At 31.4% G+C, this 18,969-nt stretch overlaps 1 protein-coding gene and 1 long non-coding RNA gene across 3 annotated transcripts in view; both read right to left on the reverse strand.

The window, feature by feature from the left end:
• Positions 1-18,945, reverse strand: part of LOC127708890 (uncharacterized) — a 33,724-nt gene extending 14,779 nt beyond the window's left edge. Inside the window, exons 1-7 of one of the 2 annotated variants that reach the window (XM_052214051.1) lie at positions 18,767-18,945; positions 9,794-9,905; positions 5,295-5,408; positions 4,021-4,075; positions 3,485-3,588; positions 1,898-2,015; positions 541-607 (exon numbers count right to left, since the gene is read on the reverse strand). In XM_052214051.1, the coding sequence (XP_052070011.1) occupies positions 541-607; positions 1,898-2,015; positions 3,485-3,588; positions 4,021-4,075; positions 5,295-5,408; positions 9,794-9,842 (507 nt within the window). In that variant the 5' untranslated portion in view covers positions 9,843-9,905; positions 18,767-18,945. The remainder of the gene's footprint in view (positions 1-540; positions 608-1,897; positions 2,016-3,484; positions 3,589-4,020; positions 4,076-5,294; positions 5,409-9,793; positions 9,906-18,766) is intronic. The other variant, XM_052214052.1, reaches the window with a different exon arrangement.
• Positions 1-18,969, reverse strand: part of LOC127708892 (uncharacterized) — a 59,040-nt gene that overhangs the window by 14,779 nt on the left and 25,292 nt on the right. The gene's annotated exons all lie outside the window — the stretch shown is intronic.

Below are 18,969 nucleotides of genomic sequence, written 5' to 3' on the forward strand. Positions count from 1 at the left end.
AATTAAAGAAGAAAATGTAAGGAACTATATCTTTTTCTATGCATTCACAATTTGCTTTGATATGACGTCATCAACAACATCTTGACAACACCTATTGTATGACGAAAGAGGAGTGAAATAACCGAGTTTATTTCACATGTGAAATTATCAGTTTTTCTTTCACTTGGAAATCATGGTTATTCATTTCAACCAAGGTAATAAAAGAATATATCAATCATGAAACAAGCTGTTCAAAATTAAAGCAGAACTGAATTATAAGTAGGAAACTTAATAGTGAAAATCTCAAGAACAGGTTTTGCTTTCTACAAATATCAGCAGAGGCATCATATGCTTTACTTTACATTGTTTGCATTTATTATTGCAATTGTTGAAAGGCAAAATCCATTTTTATGATTTCAATAAATTCTGCATACAAATGATACTATCAAAATTGCTGGTTTTTATTTTTGCACAATCAATCCTGGCCCATTTTTTCCAAAAATGCAAACATCAAAATTGTCTCCAAATTTAAAGTTTATTTAATGGAATAGTGTCTCATACCTGTGTTAGATTTCCTAATTGCATATTTTGTGGTTTATACTTCTGTTGCTGTAGGTTTATCTTCTTTCTGTGGAAGTCAAATACATGGCATATTAAAAAGCATGGATAAAAGTTGGACAAATTTTTCTGAACAGTAAATTTTAATTTTTGATACACGTATCAAAACAAATAACCAAACTATGTGGTTTAATATACAAACATTTTTCTTCTATTTCCCTAACAGTAAAATCTGTGTGTATAACGCCCCATGTCTACCCTGTAGCTTGTAAAATGTACCAAGAAAACTTGTTTTTTTTTATGTCAGGAATCCTGACAAACGTCAGTGTGGGATCCAGGATTAAAATAAACAGACAGGTAAAAATCAGAATAATTGGCGTAGAAATTTTTTGACCATAAGGTTACTTGCATTCACAAGTGGTGGCTGACTTTTTCAACATGCTTTTTGTCATATGAGGAATTTGGTGTAGATGGTAGATGTTGTTAAATTTATTCACAAACTGTCTAGAATTATGGTAATTTTGACATATGGTATAGACACTTGACATTGTCCTCTATGTCTTTCTTGGTTTTGTTGTATTGTTGGCTTGTTGTCCCTCATTTACATGGTTACCAATTTTTCTTAATTGAGGAAAATTGTATTTTTGTGGATATTTGATATTGTAGTTTCAACAAAAACTGCATACATGCCGATTAAAAACTTGCTTTTGTGCTCACTTCAAAATCATGTTTGACCTTTAATCACAAAATCTACAAATATAAGTACTTTGTACATACTAATAAAACTTTAGTCCTCATATTTTTGAGTAGCTATTTAATATTGTTCCATTAAAACATACATGTGCATATTGCTGTATGTTTGTTTATTCCACATTGGTATAGTGGGAAGGTTGAGATCTCACAAAACATTTAACCCCGCCGCATTTTTGCACCTGTCCCAAGTCAGGAACCTCTGGCCTTTGTTAGTCTTGTGTTTTTTAATTTTGGTTCATTTATATGTTTCGGAGTTTATTAGTATTTCTATTTTCACTGAACCAGTATACATCATTGTTTAGGGGGCCAGCTGAAGACTGCCTCCGGGTGCCGGATTTTCTTGCTGTGTTGATGACCCATTGAAGGCCTTGGGCTGTTTTCTGCTCTTTGGTCGGGTTGTTGTCTCTTTGACGCATTCCCCGTTTCCATTCTTAATTTTATGGGACTCAGACACAGCAATTCCAAACTCAACTATTGGTCGGTTGGTTTTGTGTACGGTACACCAAAAGTGTAATAAAAATTCTAAAATTTCCACTATAGATGGTAAACCCATTTAGAAAGTGCCTTCCCGGGGTACCATGTATGTTTTAAATGGGTCAGCCATTACCTTGTATGTTTATAATGACAGTAGAATATTAATGTTACAACTATACAAAGTATAACACCTCCAGCCACACCACATGCCACAGCTATTATTAACTCTGTACTGTCCGTAGATTCTGTCTCTGAAATAAATAATGTATCATATTTATATAAAACCTATTTATGCTATATTCAAGCATGCTACAGCTTTTATTTACTCTGTATTGTCTGTAAATCCTGTCTCTGAAATAAGCAATATCACTTTTAAATTACACATATTCATGTCTGACTACGACACAGATAGCTATAGGGTCTGAATTTTCTATAAATTGGACTATTTGATGATACTCTGAATCAAACCTAATATATCATATCTATTACACAAATTATATAGTTGATTCCTTTGAATCACATGCTGATCTATCTGTACAATGTATACACATCAAGCATCAACTTCACATCATCACCACACTTGGATGATTTAATCAAATGTGTACTGTCTATTGATTTTGTTAAAGAGACATGCATCACGTTTAATTGTTCACTGTGAAAGAGTGTTTTTCCTTGTGAATTGGAATGATAACACTTTGTTTTAAGACCATGTACTTATATTCAATATACCATGTATACAGAGAGATATTTCAAAGTGAATCACAAACCCCACAAGAATTCACTGTAAAATCACCACCAAGAGAGTTTTTTCAGGCCATAAAAAAGAATATGTTTGTTTGCCCTAACCCTACCTACCCAGAAAATAGCTGCCTATAATAATAATAAATCTTTTATTGCCCTGGTGTGAAAAAGTTTTTTTTTAATCAGATAGTCATGAATACTAAAAAACATCTGACACTTCAACTTCTCTTTGCTAAAAAAAAGAAAATGCCTACCTACCTACCTACCCACTGTCTCTTAGTAAGCTTTGGGTAGGGTTTAGGCAAACCAAAATATTTTTAAGTGTGGCCTCAACAAAAATACCTTATGTTGACTGTATATCCATATGCTGGAATTTATACATCAAGAAATTTTGTTCCCACTTATCTGTAGACATAATGTATTTAACCTAAATTTCTAATAAAAGTCTACAAGAACAATGCTTAGCCTGGATTTCTAAAAATTTTTTCAAGATAAAATAGAATTACATTTTTCCCAAGAATGAACAGGATTTCCCCCATGTTCAATGCGAATAATAATGAATTTGTTATGTTTTAGTTATATGGATAGTAATCTGATCAGTTAAAGGCATCTTAATTCAAACTCTTTTAGCTCAAATATCCCACATTCTATGAATGGAACCAATTTTTTTTTTATTTTCCTATCCATTTTTGGCATTTACAGAATTTGGAATTCAGAAAAAATATTTTACAATCTCTGCTGAATTTATTTGCAACTTATCTAGATCAGAATTTAAAACTTTCCATGTGTTTAGGCATTTGGTTATCACGGTAACATTGTTACTTCAAAATGTCTTTTTTTGGAAAACATATTCTTTTGTTACTTTCGCAAAGACATTTACCCCATATCTACCATGTCTACTCTTATTCTTTAAGTTTTAAATTTTGATACATGTAACATGCATATGCCAGAGAGAAAACAATGTACTTTCCCAACTTACGTTTACAAACATTTCCTTGCAGCAGACCATCACTAATAACTTTTGTTTCACCTACACACTTATCTAAACATGCCCTCGTCAATTCATCTATAAACTTTGAACACCTGAAATGAAATAACACAACTAAAATAATACAGTAAGCCATTATACTTACCTCCAGGTCTTTTAGTTTGATTGTTTTTTTTTTATTTTTGGATTGCAGTCTACAAAGTTTTTCTTTCATATATTTCTTATTTGAAGATTTTACCTTTTTTTGTTGATCAATTGCTGTCTCTCATTGATGCACACCCAGTACCTACTTTTCATACATTTGTATAAATATAATCTTTTTATAAAAAGCTGAATTATTTCTTACTGGATATAAGGTAGTTTGTAAGAGACATTTACACGTATTGTAGAAAACACATTATAAAATACCCTTACCCATTTTAAAAACTTGACACTTTGTAAGAGTAATCTGCATTCATTGTGGAGTACAAAAACCCCTCCCCCTTTTTAAACAACTTATCAGAAATGTTTATGCCATATTATATTACCTGATACATCTTAACTGTGAATCACATTCTAAACAATCATCATGTGTGCAACCATCTGCAATACAAAAACTGCAAGTTCAAACTTTTTCAACAATTTCGAAAAAGGCAATCAATTTCATTTAGTGCAAAATACCTCTATCCTTTTATGTTATTTTTAAAACAGTAAAACAAATCAACAAACACAGTTCCTTTTGGCACATTGCTGCTGCATAAAGAATCAATCGTAAAAATTTTCATGATTCTAGATATTTTCTAAATTAGATTTATTAGATTTGTTGGTTAAATTAATTTCGTTGATGACCAATTGTGATTTTTCGTGAATTAAGGAAAAATTCATGGTTATGCGATTTCCAGATTTTGACAAATTCAGCCCACAAGACTTTCCAAAAATTCACAGTTCTTTTGAACACTTAAATTTGTGGTTCACCAAAGATATTCATGAAAACTGGTAATGAATCCACTGTACAAGGGAATATTTTCAAATCCCTTTGAATCTTTTCATTCAAATAAATTGCCTGTATAACATGTATAAGGAGGATATATATTTTTGAACCATTTAATCCAACTGAAACAGAACTTACTAAATAATTAAATAAGATTTTTAAGTATTTTATTTCAATTTTGTGAAATTAAAACACCTTCTAAACAATTAAATTATTTTTTGATGTTTATTGCCACTTCAAATTCTCTTGAGTATATCATGGCAGCCAGTTTTTATGGGCGGAGGAAACCAGAATTCCCAGGGAGAACCACTGACCTTCAGCAGGAATATGGGCAGAGGAAACCAGAATTCCCAGGGAGAACCACTGACCTTCAGCAGGAATACGGGCAATCCTAGTCAATTTAGAATGGAGTCCAACTTACCTACCATCAGGCCACGATCAGGTTTGAACTCACCACCATAGTGAGGAGCTACATGGGCTAGTGATCACTACAACCTTCTTAAAGGTTGGGACTTTAATTAAACAACAATCAATCAATCAAAATGCACAGTTCATAAAAGGCTTTGCATTATTTCAGAACATACAAAGTGCTTTCTTTGTTATGACTTCAGTATCACAGACCATTTTCTCTTCCATAACACGACAATATCATGAACATGTTGTATAACCATAGCAACAGAAAGTGATTACTCTTCCAGGCACCTCCCTGACTAAATATTCAAACTTGTGTTTAATTCAGTGTTTTGTGATGTTGTTTTTTTAACATGGTCATGTTTATATTTTGTCAGCATCCACATTTCAATTTCACTTATATCTTTAAATTATTCTTACTTTGAACACAATCATACTGGTTTGAGTATAATGTATAATTGACAGGACATTCACAACTATTGTTCACACAAGAAGCTTTCCATCCACAGTCTCCATTCTGACATACTGAGTATACTGAAAAATATAAATATTAATAAACCTAATCAAGTTCACGATCTGAAATCAAAACTGAGAACTTAAGTTATTTCTGTAAATTTAATGTTTATAAAATGTTAAATGACTCAAAATACTAAGGGGTTTTCTTCCAATCAAGGCATAGATTGCCTCAGTTGTATTTAATTGTACATTTTTCAGAATTTTCGTTTTTTTAATGCTCTTCAACTTGATCTTGATCTGGCCTTTCAACTTTCAACAACTGATCTAAAAATTCGTAAGGGTTCCGTGGAACCCAGTGTCTCGCCTACTTTTGCTGTTAATCGCAGGCTCAGCAAAAATGAGGAAAAAAAATAATAAAAATATTCCTCTCTGTACTATCTTTTGATTGTAAGAAGCTTCTGTCCAAGTTTGGTAAAAATCCAGGATAGTTTATGAATCTAATAAATGTTTTAAAAACTTAAACTGCAGACTGTATGTAATGTTAACTGGCAGAAAAACTAAGTCCATTTATAAGTAAAATACGGAAAAAATGGAATTTTTTTTTTACAAAATTTACTTCTGGATACTATCTTATGATCATAAACAAACTTCTTTCCAAGTTTGGTACAAATCCAGGATAGTTTAAGAAAGTTATTAAAATTTCAAAAACTTTAACCACAGAGTGAATGTAATGTTAACTGGCAGAAAAACTAAGTCCATTTATAAGTAAAATACGGAAAAAATGGAATTTTTTTTTTAAATTTACTTCGGGATACTATCTTATGATCATAAACAAGCTTCTTTCCAAGTTTGGTACAAATCCAGGATAGTTTAAGAAAGTTATTAAAATTTCAAAAACTTTAACCACAGAGTGAATATTTGTGGACGCCAAAGACGACGACAATGACGACGCCGTCGATGGAATGTAGGATCGCTACCCCATAGAAAATGTCAATGGAATTCCAGTGGAATATCAGTTGATTCCACTGGAATTCCACTGGATTCCAAAGACTCATTGGAATTCCACTGGTAAATCATATAAAACTAAAAATTCCAGTGGGGAATTTGATTGGTGATTCCACTGGAATGACATTGGAATATTTTACCACTGTAACTCCACTGTAATAATGACATTGGAAAATTTTACCACTGTAATTCCACTGGAATACATTGTTCCTTGATTTAAATATATACATGCATTTATAAGTATTTTCATGATATTAAAATACCTTAGAAAACCAAGTGTACATAAAAAAAGCTCATGAGTAGTTTGATTATTTAGTGATGAAAAACCATGAACAAAAACTTGAGTGCACTTTAAAAGATTGTTTTCAAAAATTAAAGCAGGGTTGCGTGATTTATCATTAAGATACTGATGGGCATTATTTTTGGTAGAAAAAAAGTACTTATATTAAATTCTAATAGCTATTATCAGTACAATTCATTTGTACCTAGTCCAAATAATTATGATGTCTTGAAAGGCTATTTAATTGTTGCTTTGACACCTTCTGCAGCAACGTGCAAAGCCAAAAAATAAAATTGCCATTCTGTTGAAAAAAGTTAATGCAACACCCTAATTTGTTTCTTATACATTGAAATTTCTCGATCTGAATACAGTTCTCCCACCATACTGGCCAAATCAAGAAGACCCAGGAGATTTGCGTTTAATTAAATGGTTATTCCTTGAAATCTGGAACCGGCGGGTATTTTTGAATTTAAATAATTAAAATAATTAAAATCAATAAAATTCATCCTCATAAAACGGGCCTTGTCATCTGAAATCACTGATCAGTACGTATCATTTGTAATGTAACCTTCAGATCGTCCGGTCAATCAGGACAACTGAATACTCCGAGGCTGTGATTACTGTTCACCTGTCAATTTAGTTTCAATACCTTCTTTCATTGTGTTATGACAGTTTGTAACAATTACACTTACAGCACACTTACGTACAGGTAATTATGAAACAGTATCGTGAGTACTGATTAGATTGTGGGTCAACAACAAATGGAAGTTTTTAACGACCTAGACTGGCTATACAGCCCTTGCACAGTCGCTTAATTGTGGATCAGTAGAAGATTTTAACTAATTATTTGTGAAATATCATTAATGTATGGTATTTTTATTTTTTATTCCTGCAAAATATTTTTTTTTTAAATAAGTGAAATAGAAGTTGTAGCTGTATTTTACGATAGATATTATTTACAAAACTCAAATTCACAAAGCCAAAGGAAAACGTATATTTTGATTAAGGTAAAATACATTTTCAAATATTCTCAAACACCCATATTAAAGGGAAGTAACTCTTGGTGATTTCAAATTTCAACAAAATGGCAACCCCCGCAATTAAGCCGTTTTTCGTGGTCCAACGGGCCACCGGTATTGGGAAGTTTTACTGGAATACCGTTACGGGGACGAATCAACTTCGGGCCGATATTATATGGGGTGAGATTGACACCTTGACGTAAACGCACTTACATACGTCATCAAAATATGATTACGCTGGATAAACAAAATGGAGAATCCAAACGCAAATGTTTTCAGATAAGTATTTGATTTTACATATGATAATTATAAAATACAATTTGTTGAGGCACTATAAAACATTTAGGATTTTAATCTGAGCAAAACATCAGAAAGTTTTGACAGACAATTAATGGAATGAATATATATATATTGTTGTCACATTCATAACAGACATAAATCTGACATGTAAATGGTATATGATAATCTGATATGTAGAAATTAAATTGTGTAAATTAACTTGGTGAAAATTATAAGTCGCCAGTTTTATCTTCAAGGGATAAAAAAGGGGGGTACTTAATTTGAGTTTAGGCTTCCAATGAATGTAAGATTATGATATATATAATATATATGCATAATACTGTTTCTATTGAATTAATTGCTTCATAGAATCATTAATACCTCTTGAACAATTGATTCTTTGTGGATATTTTTGTACTTTTAGGGGATTAAATATGAGCTGCCAGCAATGATATGAAACAGATTTTATGCAGACTCCATTTGAGTACCTTTATTCGGCAATTCTAGTTGGAAGTACAGAGACAGCAAGTTTTAAATTACAGAAAGGAAGAGAAGTTTATATCTGACACATAATTTTTATATTAGTTAATCAGTTTGTGTGTGCAAAATACCACTGGAATTACATTTGCATTCCACTGGAATAATTTGGCTGGAATTCCACTGGAATACCAGGGAAATAACACTGTAATTTCCACTGGAATTCCAGTGATGCAGTGGAATATTTTGGCTTGAATTCCACTGGAATACCAGTGGAAAAACACTGGATTTTCCACTGTAATTCCATTGGAAAGCCAATGTAGTTCCAGTGGAATTCCAGCCAAATTATTCCACTGAAAATCACTGGAATTCCAGTGGAAATTACAATGGAATATCAGTGGTATTCCAGTGCAATTCCACTGATCTTTTTCTCTAGGGTATGTCTCGCTTTTTTGACAAAAGTCGAAGGCTCGACAAAAATGTACAACAAAAATAGAAAATGTCATTTTATCTTTCTACTTGTACATGTTGTATGTGATACAAGTGTCATTGACGAGTCTAATGCAGATAATATCTCTTTTAATGTGTATATATTTATATAAATTTATATAGGGATCAATCTTCAGAGGTCATAATTTACAACAATTCATGCACTGTACATTGTTTCCTATATGGAACTTATATAAATCAAGTTGAGCATTTGAGTCAACTTGGTTGACATGAATTTGGAAGCTAATAATGGCTAATGCCCCTATAAAATAAGGAAAACCAATATCTAACTGACTAAGTTTAGATTTTAATATTAGATTTCCGTCTTAACACTTTTAAAACTCCTTAAGAAACAATATAGAACCAATTAGTACTGTCTTTACCATATGTTAAAAGGAAATTCCCATCGTCACTTCTTTCCTGACAGTTGTAAAACACTTGATGACATTTTAATATCATAAAGTAAGTACAATATCCACTTCTTTAAACTTAACAATACATATATATATATGCAGTACTTATATTTAGGGTGTTTCAGCTTAAATATATACTCCAAATGGTGTTAATATAATTACTGTCAAATAGGGTGATTTCTTGAGATTTGAAAGGATAATATTGCTATACCAAATTCTCAGGCACTAGTCTCTTATAAATCACTTATACAAAAATGTATAATTATATCGTAACCCTAATATAACACATTAGGGTATATGTATAAAAGTATTTTAGACAAGTGCCTATGACCAAACTGACATAGTTTCTGTACATATTGAATTCACAAATTGGATCACTATAAAACACTAGTATTCACTGTAAAAAGTCACATGGAAAAGCGATATTTGTCTGAATCACCTTGTGTGTGTGCCAGGTGTGCATATTGTGTGTACATAAGAAACAGTAGAAGATTATAATACCTTGTTGAATAAGAAGCACCAATAGTATTACTGGTTGTGAACTTCCCATTTGCAGATTTCTCAAGAGGTTCCTATTGCCATTCTTAACTAATGCCACTTGTAAACTCTATATCTACAAAAATAAAAAAGTTGACATATTTCTGGTGTGGATAAATGAGAGTCTTGATTAGGTAAATCATCAGCTGGAAAGAATGGCTAAACAACACGAACAAAATAATAAATAGAGAATAATCATGATAATGGGAGGCTAGAAAATAAAGAATAGATAATAATGGAATGCTCAAAAATAAAGAATAAAAAATAATGGGCATAAAGAAAGAATAGACAAAACTGGCCTGAAGAATTAAAGAATACAGGCCCAGAACTAGACCCTTATACAATAAAATATTTTATAGTTTTCATATGTTATGTCATTATAAAGATATCAACTCACTTACCTTATCTAGCAAAAATATAATTTAAAACCCACCAGGCAGTAAAAAAGAAATTTTTATAAGTACAATTGTTCTTATTTCAGTCAAAACATAAAATACAAATCTTGTTCTCCTTCTACATGTTACAAAAAATAAGTTACGATCACCTTTCTTAAAGTAGATAAATAAATAATGTTGTCTATTTCATGGAAGGGTCACTAATTACATATAATAGTATGTTGTTAAAGAAAAATGAAAAGTAAGCCCAGGGTAAACATCCATTCAAATCAAAATTGATCATTCAATAAAGTTAAATCTGATTTAAAACTGACAATGGCTGACATTGCAAATTTAAAAGGCAGTAGTTTAAATGTACCAAAGACATTTTTAATTCATCAGATATGAATCCAGAATTTGAAATGGGGTGGAGGGAAATGGCATATTTTAAATAAAAATATTGAAATCTATTTTTTTCAAATTTGTCATTCGTCCTATATAAATATGTGTGCTAAATTTAGGTGTGTTTTAATCTATGACATGTCAACGCTACTAACATAATCACCCCACTGACATTATCAACTCTTGAAATCATATACTGTAAATTCAGAAATTATTGCGATGTTTTTATTATTGCGAAAAATGCGACTGGGTTATAATCGCAATAATTTAAACTTGCATTTTGAAATTTTTTGTATGAATTAAACAGGATTTTTCTCAATATCGCAAAAATTAGAATCGCATTTTAGTCTAAATTGAAAAAATCGCAATAATAAATGCACGCAATAATTTCTGAATTTACAGTAGTATGACTATAACATGCTCATTGACATTATCAACCCTTAGGACTTTGACATGTCTACCGATATTATCAACCCCTTACAACTATCACATGTTCATTGACATTATCAACCCTTAGGACTTTGACATGTCTACCAACATCATCAACCCCTTACAACTATCACATGTTCATTGACAATATCAACCCTAAGGATTGACATGTCTACCGACATAATCAACCCCTTACAACTATCACATGTTCATTGACGTTATCAACCCTTAGGACTTTGACATGTCTACCAACATCATCAACCCCTTACAACTATAACATGTTCATGTGACTTAATGACTTTAAAATTATCAACCCCTTTAACTGTATACAATGTACATTTATATAATCATTGTTCATTGTGACATACATGTTTATTGACAATAATTAACCCTAGCAACTATGACATGAAGTTGGTAATACATCTTGATCTTATGGACTATAATTAGCCATACTAGCAATAATGATGTAACGGTACTCCAGATGAAAGTGTTGTTAAACACCGATAATCAATCAATCAACTCTCAAAATATTATTGAAAGTCTCAGGAAGTTCTTATCCAAAATCATGAAAATCTGAAAATCTCCATTGTGAAGACAAGTCTTCATCCTGTTCATGCAGCCATTAGTCATGCACTGGTAAAATTTCTAATTGGGAATTTTAAATCATATATTATTGTTTGCTTTCATTATCTGCTGTCTTAATTACATGCACATGTAAGTACAAGTCTTTAAATCAATAACCATACAAAATATGGGTAATCTTAGGTTTTTAATCATTGTAACTTATCTCTCTGAGAACCATACCAATCCGACTAAAATCCTCTGGTTACATAACCTAAATGATTTATTGTCTAATTCACAACTCTCTCCATTAAGATTTAATCTTAAAACAATCAATTAAGGTGACAAATTGATTTAAACAATTGTTTCTATATCTTGATAACTAATCAATAAATTATTAATTATTCCTTGCAGGAAATCTAATTTCTCTGTCTGTTTAGTTAAAGCTTGAAAATGACAGCAGACAAAAGAAGATGTAAGTACATGCATGACATGTGTAAACATGTGTCAACCCTTGGGTCTTATTTAAAGACATGTTTAATTGGCAATCTGGCAAGGTAAGATGAACTTTTGAACAGATATATCATGTTAAGGAGGGGTATTTGCGAAAAATACCAGTTGAGAGAATGTTAAATTTCGCGAGCCGTAAGGCGAGGGAAATTCATTCTCAAGACTGGTATTTTTCGCAAATACCCCTCAAGAACATGCTATATCTGTTTAATTACACCGAATGTTAACGTTCAAAAACGCATTGATGATCGAGAAGTTACAAGCGTTCAGTCGGATAGAGTATTTTTTGGCAAATACCATGGCAGAGAGGGTAAAAAAGGCATATCCTTTTTGCAAATACCCCGGCGGCGTTAAAAAATGAACGATATTCATTTGATAACAGTAAATTGGTGAAAAATACACTGGCTATCAACCAATCAAAACCCAGGATTCTTACATAAGGTGTAATTATGCATGTTATACCATCATAACCTTGTAAACAATACACACATGACTATTCAGTGAAATCGTACACTGCATGGTCAAATTCCACAGTGAATTTTTACTGAAAAATTTAATCATCATAATGTTGCAACCGTAGTTTTAGTACATGTACAATTGGATAATATAAATATATCATAAACTGTATAAATTAGGTCAACATTCACTTTCAAAGGTCACAACAGACTACTTTTTCTTTGTGGCAATGTTCACAGATATGATTTCTTCCAACAACATACAAACACTCGCATTTCTCACCCAAAAATGGTCTTTTTTTCAAATTTGATTCCATTCTGAAGTGTACAAAAAGCTTTAAAATGACCAATGTCAACATTTGACACCAATGGGGACCTATAGCAAAAAATTGTTAGGCCACTGCCAAAGACATGAAAAATATTTTGCGGAATCTATTTAACACGAGGAACTTTTTTTACCATATATATATAAGAGAAATAGATTTAACAACATGTCATGCAGCAATGCCTGTCAGAATTAAATATTGCTAAGATCTAATGTCAACTCTTGTTATCTTATTTCAATAATAACAATAATCAGACATGTCAGATGTTATTCAGGTTATGCAAAATATATCTGAGCTTAAATTTAAGGGGTCAATTGACAATTTTGGTCATATTAACTTTTTTGTAGATCTTACTTTGCTGAACATTATTGCTGCTTACAGTTTATATATATATCTATAATAATATTCAAAATAATAACAAAAAACTGCAAAATTTTGTTAAAACTACCAATTTGGTGGCAGCAACCCAACAATGGGTTGTTGTATTCGTCTGATAATTTCAAGGCCGATAGATCTTGACCAATTAAACAATTTTACCCCATGTCACATTTGCTCTAAAAGATTTAGTTTTTGAGATATAAGCCAAAAACTGCATTTGACCCTTATGTTCTATTTTTAGCCGTGGCGGCCATGTTGGTTGATGGATACAAACTTCGGATACAATTTATAAACAAGATACCCTAAGGAACATTTAGTTAAAGTTTGAAGGTATTTGGCCCAGTAGTTTCAGAGGTGGAGATTTTTGAAATAGTTTATGATGACAGACGACGACAGATAAATGACAACAGACGACAGACGACGATGGACGCCAAGTGATGGGGCCCTTCGGGCTCCGGTGAGCTAAAAATGGAGGTGATCCAATTGTGTTACTGTTACAATGTTTACAATTGTAAAATAAATGCAGATTTTTGGATTAAAATAAAATTGAGAATGGAAATGGGGAATATGTCTCAAAGAGACAACAACCCGACCAAAGAGCAGAAAACAGCTGAAGGCCACCAATAAGTCTTCAACACAGCAAGAAAATCCCACATCCGGAGGTGGGCTTCAGCTGGCTCCTAAATAAAAATGTAAACCTGTTAATTGTGTTCCTACTTTGCTTTATATTAATTTGGTTACATGTACTATTTGTTCTGATAGTATCAATACATTTGTTTCCTTACTTGACTTGATAATTTGATAAAAAAGAATCAGAAACTTAAATTTGACAGGCTGTCAATTATAGGTTGACCTCAAATTCTGTTTTAGGGTAACCTTAGGGCGACATCAGCATTTGAAAGGCAACTTCTGGAACCAATTCACCCGGTGTGGTGAGGCTTGAGGTCATCATGGTCATGCAAATTTAGCAACATTTAACCTTTTCATCCATAATCAATGATGCCTTTTGACGCCTTCCCCTTTACTCCATAATGATGCCTCTATGTGGTACCTTTGTTGAAACATTTTGCCTTCAAAAAAATTGTGTCAGACTTAATAAATTTTGTATCCAATTTAAAAAAGAATTTACTTGGAAATATCTGAATCGAATTTCATTGATGAATTATTTTGTTTTTCGCCATGCACTAATCATGCTAATACTTTAATTGTGAGGATTTTTTTTAAATTGCTGTCACCATTTTTTTATACTAAGTTCTTGTTGACAAATAAGTTTTTAGAACACTGACATTGTCATGATCACGATATTCATTGTGAATTATTGATTTCAGCTTTTTATTAAATAAATTTTCAGTTAGTGTACTGTAAAAATAAATTTTCGTAAAAACATGAAGAAATCTTTAAGTTGAAAAAAAGGAGGTCATCGTCTGTGTTCAATCTCGGTTTGGAGATGAAGAATATAGCAACAAAAGCATTTCTATATTTACACTTACAATCAAAAGTTGTCTAATACCACATTTCCCTTGGTTACATTGAATGCAAAACAGTCATCAGAAAAAAACTGTAAAAACCTTATTACACAAATAAAATCACAATTTCCTTTGGTTACTATGGAAATAATTCTGTTGCTATGGGGAAATCGAAGCATCGTTGGTGCTGTGATCCAGCCATTTTTTAGCTACAGTTAGACAGACATTTTTATTTTATATCATTTTCAATATTTTTTTCTTTATACAAGCTTCTGTAACTAAGACATTTATAAAGAGACAACCATCACAACTTTGAATAAGTAATTTTAGCCCAAAATGTGTTAACTTGTGTTTAAACACTTTTAAAAGACAATGAAAGAAACCAAGGGACTTAAAAAAAAAATTTGTAAGGGTTCCGCGGAACCCAGTGTCTCGCCTACTTTTGCTGCTTGTCACACATGTCACAGGCTCAATAAAAATGGAGAAAGAATTATTAAAAATTTTCTTACAGATACTACATGTATCTTTTAATTGTAAGAAGCTTCTGTCCAAGTTTGGTAAAAATCCAGAATGGTTTATGAATCTAATAAATGTTTAAAAACTTTAACTACAGACTGTATGTAATGTTAACTGGAAGAAAAACTAAGTCCATTTATAAGTAATATACGGAAAAACAGGAAATATATTTTTGCAAAACTTCCTTCTAGATACTAGCTTTTGATCATAAACAAGCTTCTGTCTAAGTTTGGTAAAAATCCAGGATAGTTTAAGAAAGTTATTTAATTTCAAAAACTTTAACCACAGAGTGAATATTTGTGGACGCCGCTGCCACCGCTGAAGACCAACGGAATGCAAGATCCCTATGTCTCGCTTTTGCGACAAAAGTCGCAGGCTTGACAAAAGAAGGCAACAAAGGATTGTTATGTAGAACGTGTTATCATTTTCATAAAAAATTACCAGTTATTTTTCTTTTTAAAAATCACCCCTTTCAGCTCATGAAATTCATGAAATGTACTTTTTCTAAGGTCTTCCGACAATCAAAGTAATCAAGGATTTGTATAGTAAGATCCTTGAAGTAATCTAAATCACTGATGGAAAGGCTGGAAGAGTTGTGTGCATAATTTTAAATCCTACTCACAGGTTGGAAAAATTTACTTGTAAAATGGTTGCTTTTGGGAGTATTTCTATGTTTAAACATTGGTATGCAATTTTTCTAACTCATCTTAGGATCACTTATTGATTTTTGATAAAATATCATCTGATCATATGACATTGAAGAGGATCAGTTTTATTTTATTTTCATGATATCACTAAAAAAATTGATTCCAGCAAATTAGAATTTTAACTTGAATTAACCTTTAAATCATTGACTAATATCAGATGATTATAGCACTAATTTTACAAGTACAATATAGACACTGCTTGCATTTTTTATACAGATTTTGTTTTTTCTTTTGCAAAAAAATACATCTTTTTAATTCTTAATCCTTAAATTCTTTTAATCATTCATCTTTGAGACATAATTAACAGAATAATTTGATGTACAAAATGTAGTGTAGATCAAAAGTTATTATAGGTATACTATTGCTGTCAATAATTGACAATAAAATGTGTATTAAGATATGAATTGAGCTGAATAATAAAGTGTCTATTCAATAGTGTAATACATTGTAATACAAGATATTAGCTGTGGTCAATTAAGATTGGCATTGTAGGTGTTCCAATTAAAGCTCACACCTTTGAGTGGTATTGTTTGTAAATAATGACAGTTGTCTATCAAACTGTATATATGGTTTCAGTACTTTTATATATATAATTACTTGTCCAAGGAAAGAATTGGAATAATAGCATTTCAAATAAAATGCTTCGCCAAGCGCAGCTGGATACAACCGCAGAGGTCCAAAACTGACAGTCAAGGGTCTAACTTAAATAAGTTATTAGAGAAAAATAATATACATGTCGTTATTATGGGCTAAAATATCAAAAAACTGTGATAACATATGTATGTTACATGTTTCAAAGAGGCAATATACATCCTTTACTTTGTTAAATTGTATGCAAGTTCTACTGGTATTATTATTGTCTTTATGTATACTAAACTTTAGAAAGATATAACAATTTATAATTTGCTAATCATGTACATGTATAGTACACCTATGTTATTACAGATAAATATATGCCTGTAATAACTAAAGGGTGTTATTACAGCTTTTCTACATCTCTTCAAAGCCATTTCTCAGACATGTATCACAATGTATCCTTTTGTGGTTATAAACCTTGTGTTTAAATTTCATAGATTTCTATTAACTAATACTAAAGTTATTGTCCGGAAACCAAGTGTCGACCAATATACGACCGTAAAAATTTTTTGTGGTCGTATAAAAAGTGCTTCAACAACTTTGATATCAATACACATCTTGTACCAAATTTAATTCAATAACTTACACAAGCAGAAGATATTGATAGAATATTTTAATATTCTTATCAACTGATTAAATTTGATATATTACTTTTTCAAATTAATTCATAAATAGTAATCTATTATAATTTCTTTTTTTACAAAGGAACTATTCTAAAATAAAGTAGCTGTTCAAACAATATTTTCTAAATTCAAGAGCAAATTAAATGCCAAAAGTTAGCAGTAGACATGTTAGATGATTAAAATGGTGTATAAAGTTTCTGCAAGCCATAAAAACACAAAATTAGTTTCATGATATGTCTTCAACAGAATTCTGCACCCTCTCAAAAGCATGGCTGAATAAAAAATGTGACAATTTTATAAAGAAAATAAATTTTCCATTCAGATTATTAAGACAGTTAACCATATCAATTTTTTTTCCATAGAAATGATATTACAAGATCCAACCCTAAATTTAACCCGTTTTCATTGGCAAAAAAATGCAACAAACATTAAACAATTTTTAAGCAAATTGTTTTAAAGAATTTACTAGGAAAAAAATTGTAAAGGGTTCTGCGGAACCCTGTCTCACATGCGATTGCTGCCGTCAGTGTAAAAGAGTTCATATTGACTGTAAAAAGTGAGTCAGTACAATACAGAATTTAATATTTTTTTCCCTTCAGATGCTATATTTTGTACATGTATTTCTTGATCATGAAGAGAGGCGAAAGATACCAAAGGGACATTCAAACTAATAAGTCGAAAATAAACTGACAACGCCATGGCCAAAAAAGAAAAAAGACCAACAGACAAACAAGAGTACACAATACACACCATAGAAAACTTATGACTGAGCAACACAAACCCCACTGAAAACTGGGGGTGAAGATTAGCTTGTGTCTAAGTACAAATGTATAATAACAATCCATAAAGGTATATAAATTTATGACAATTGTCATCATGACATGTCAAAAAAATCTAATCCCAGACTGTCTGTAAATGTTAACTGTAAAAACTATCTAAGATTCTTTTAAGTAAAATATAACATTTGATTATTTATATTCATTTAAATAGTCCAAACTCTCTTTTAAAAATTTTGACAGGGTTGACCATGTTGACATTATAGAAGGTCAGAGTTGACATTCGTTGGTCCAAGTTGTCTGCATACCCAGTTCTCCCATATTCTCGAAGAGTATTGACTGGGGCGTTAAATATAGTCAACCTCCCAATATTGATAGAAACAAGTACCTATTGGTAAACAGGTAAATACCAGGGCGGTATATATATGTATCGCCCAAGCTTGAAGTTGAAGTAACTACATTTATACTGCTTCCAATTTAAATTTGTTTTATGGACACAAACTTGTTTAATAAAGAAAATTAAATGGCAATTTTCAAATAATTAAAACTATTTGTCAGTCTGTCATGCCTGTACTGTAGCAAAGAAATAATAAAAGGGGGGTTCTTTGAATCAAGGGCTTTGAGCTTTGTGTAATGAGTCATAGTTATCAAACAAAGTACAAATAACTAATTGGAAAACAATACAATAAAGGTTCTAAAAATAGGTTTACGTGTTGATTGAGTTATTTAAACGTCACAACGTTTAGAAAAAATAAACAACAAAGAAACTGCACCTCACCTGAATCCGGAAGTGGTTAATTTAAGGTAAATGTGGAAACGGGTCGGAAGTAGGATTGACCTTGTTTATTTTCGTTGAAATGTTGATATAGATTAAAAATATCTACAAATAGATAGATGTTGACATCATGGTCCTAATATTGATGTTTTTATAACATTGTGATCCCCAAAACAACTGTTACTAGTTAAATTAGTAAAGGTTGT

The sequence above is a fragment of the Mytilus californianus genome, unplaced genomic scaffold (genome assembly GCF_021869535.1).
Source record: "Mytilus californianus isolate M0D057914Y unplaced genomic scaffold, xbMytCali1.0.p SCAF_7, whole genome shotgun sequence".
NCBI lineage: Eukaryota > Metazoa > Mollusca > Bivalvia > Mytilida > Mytilidae > Mytilus > Mytilus californianus.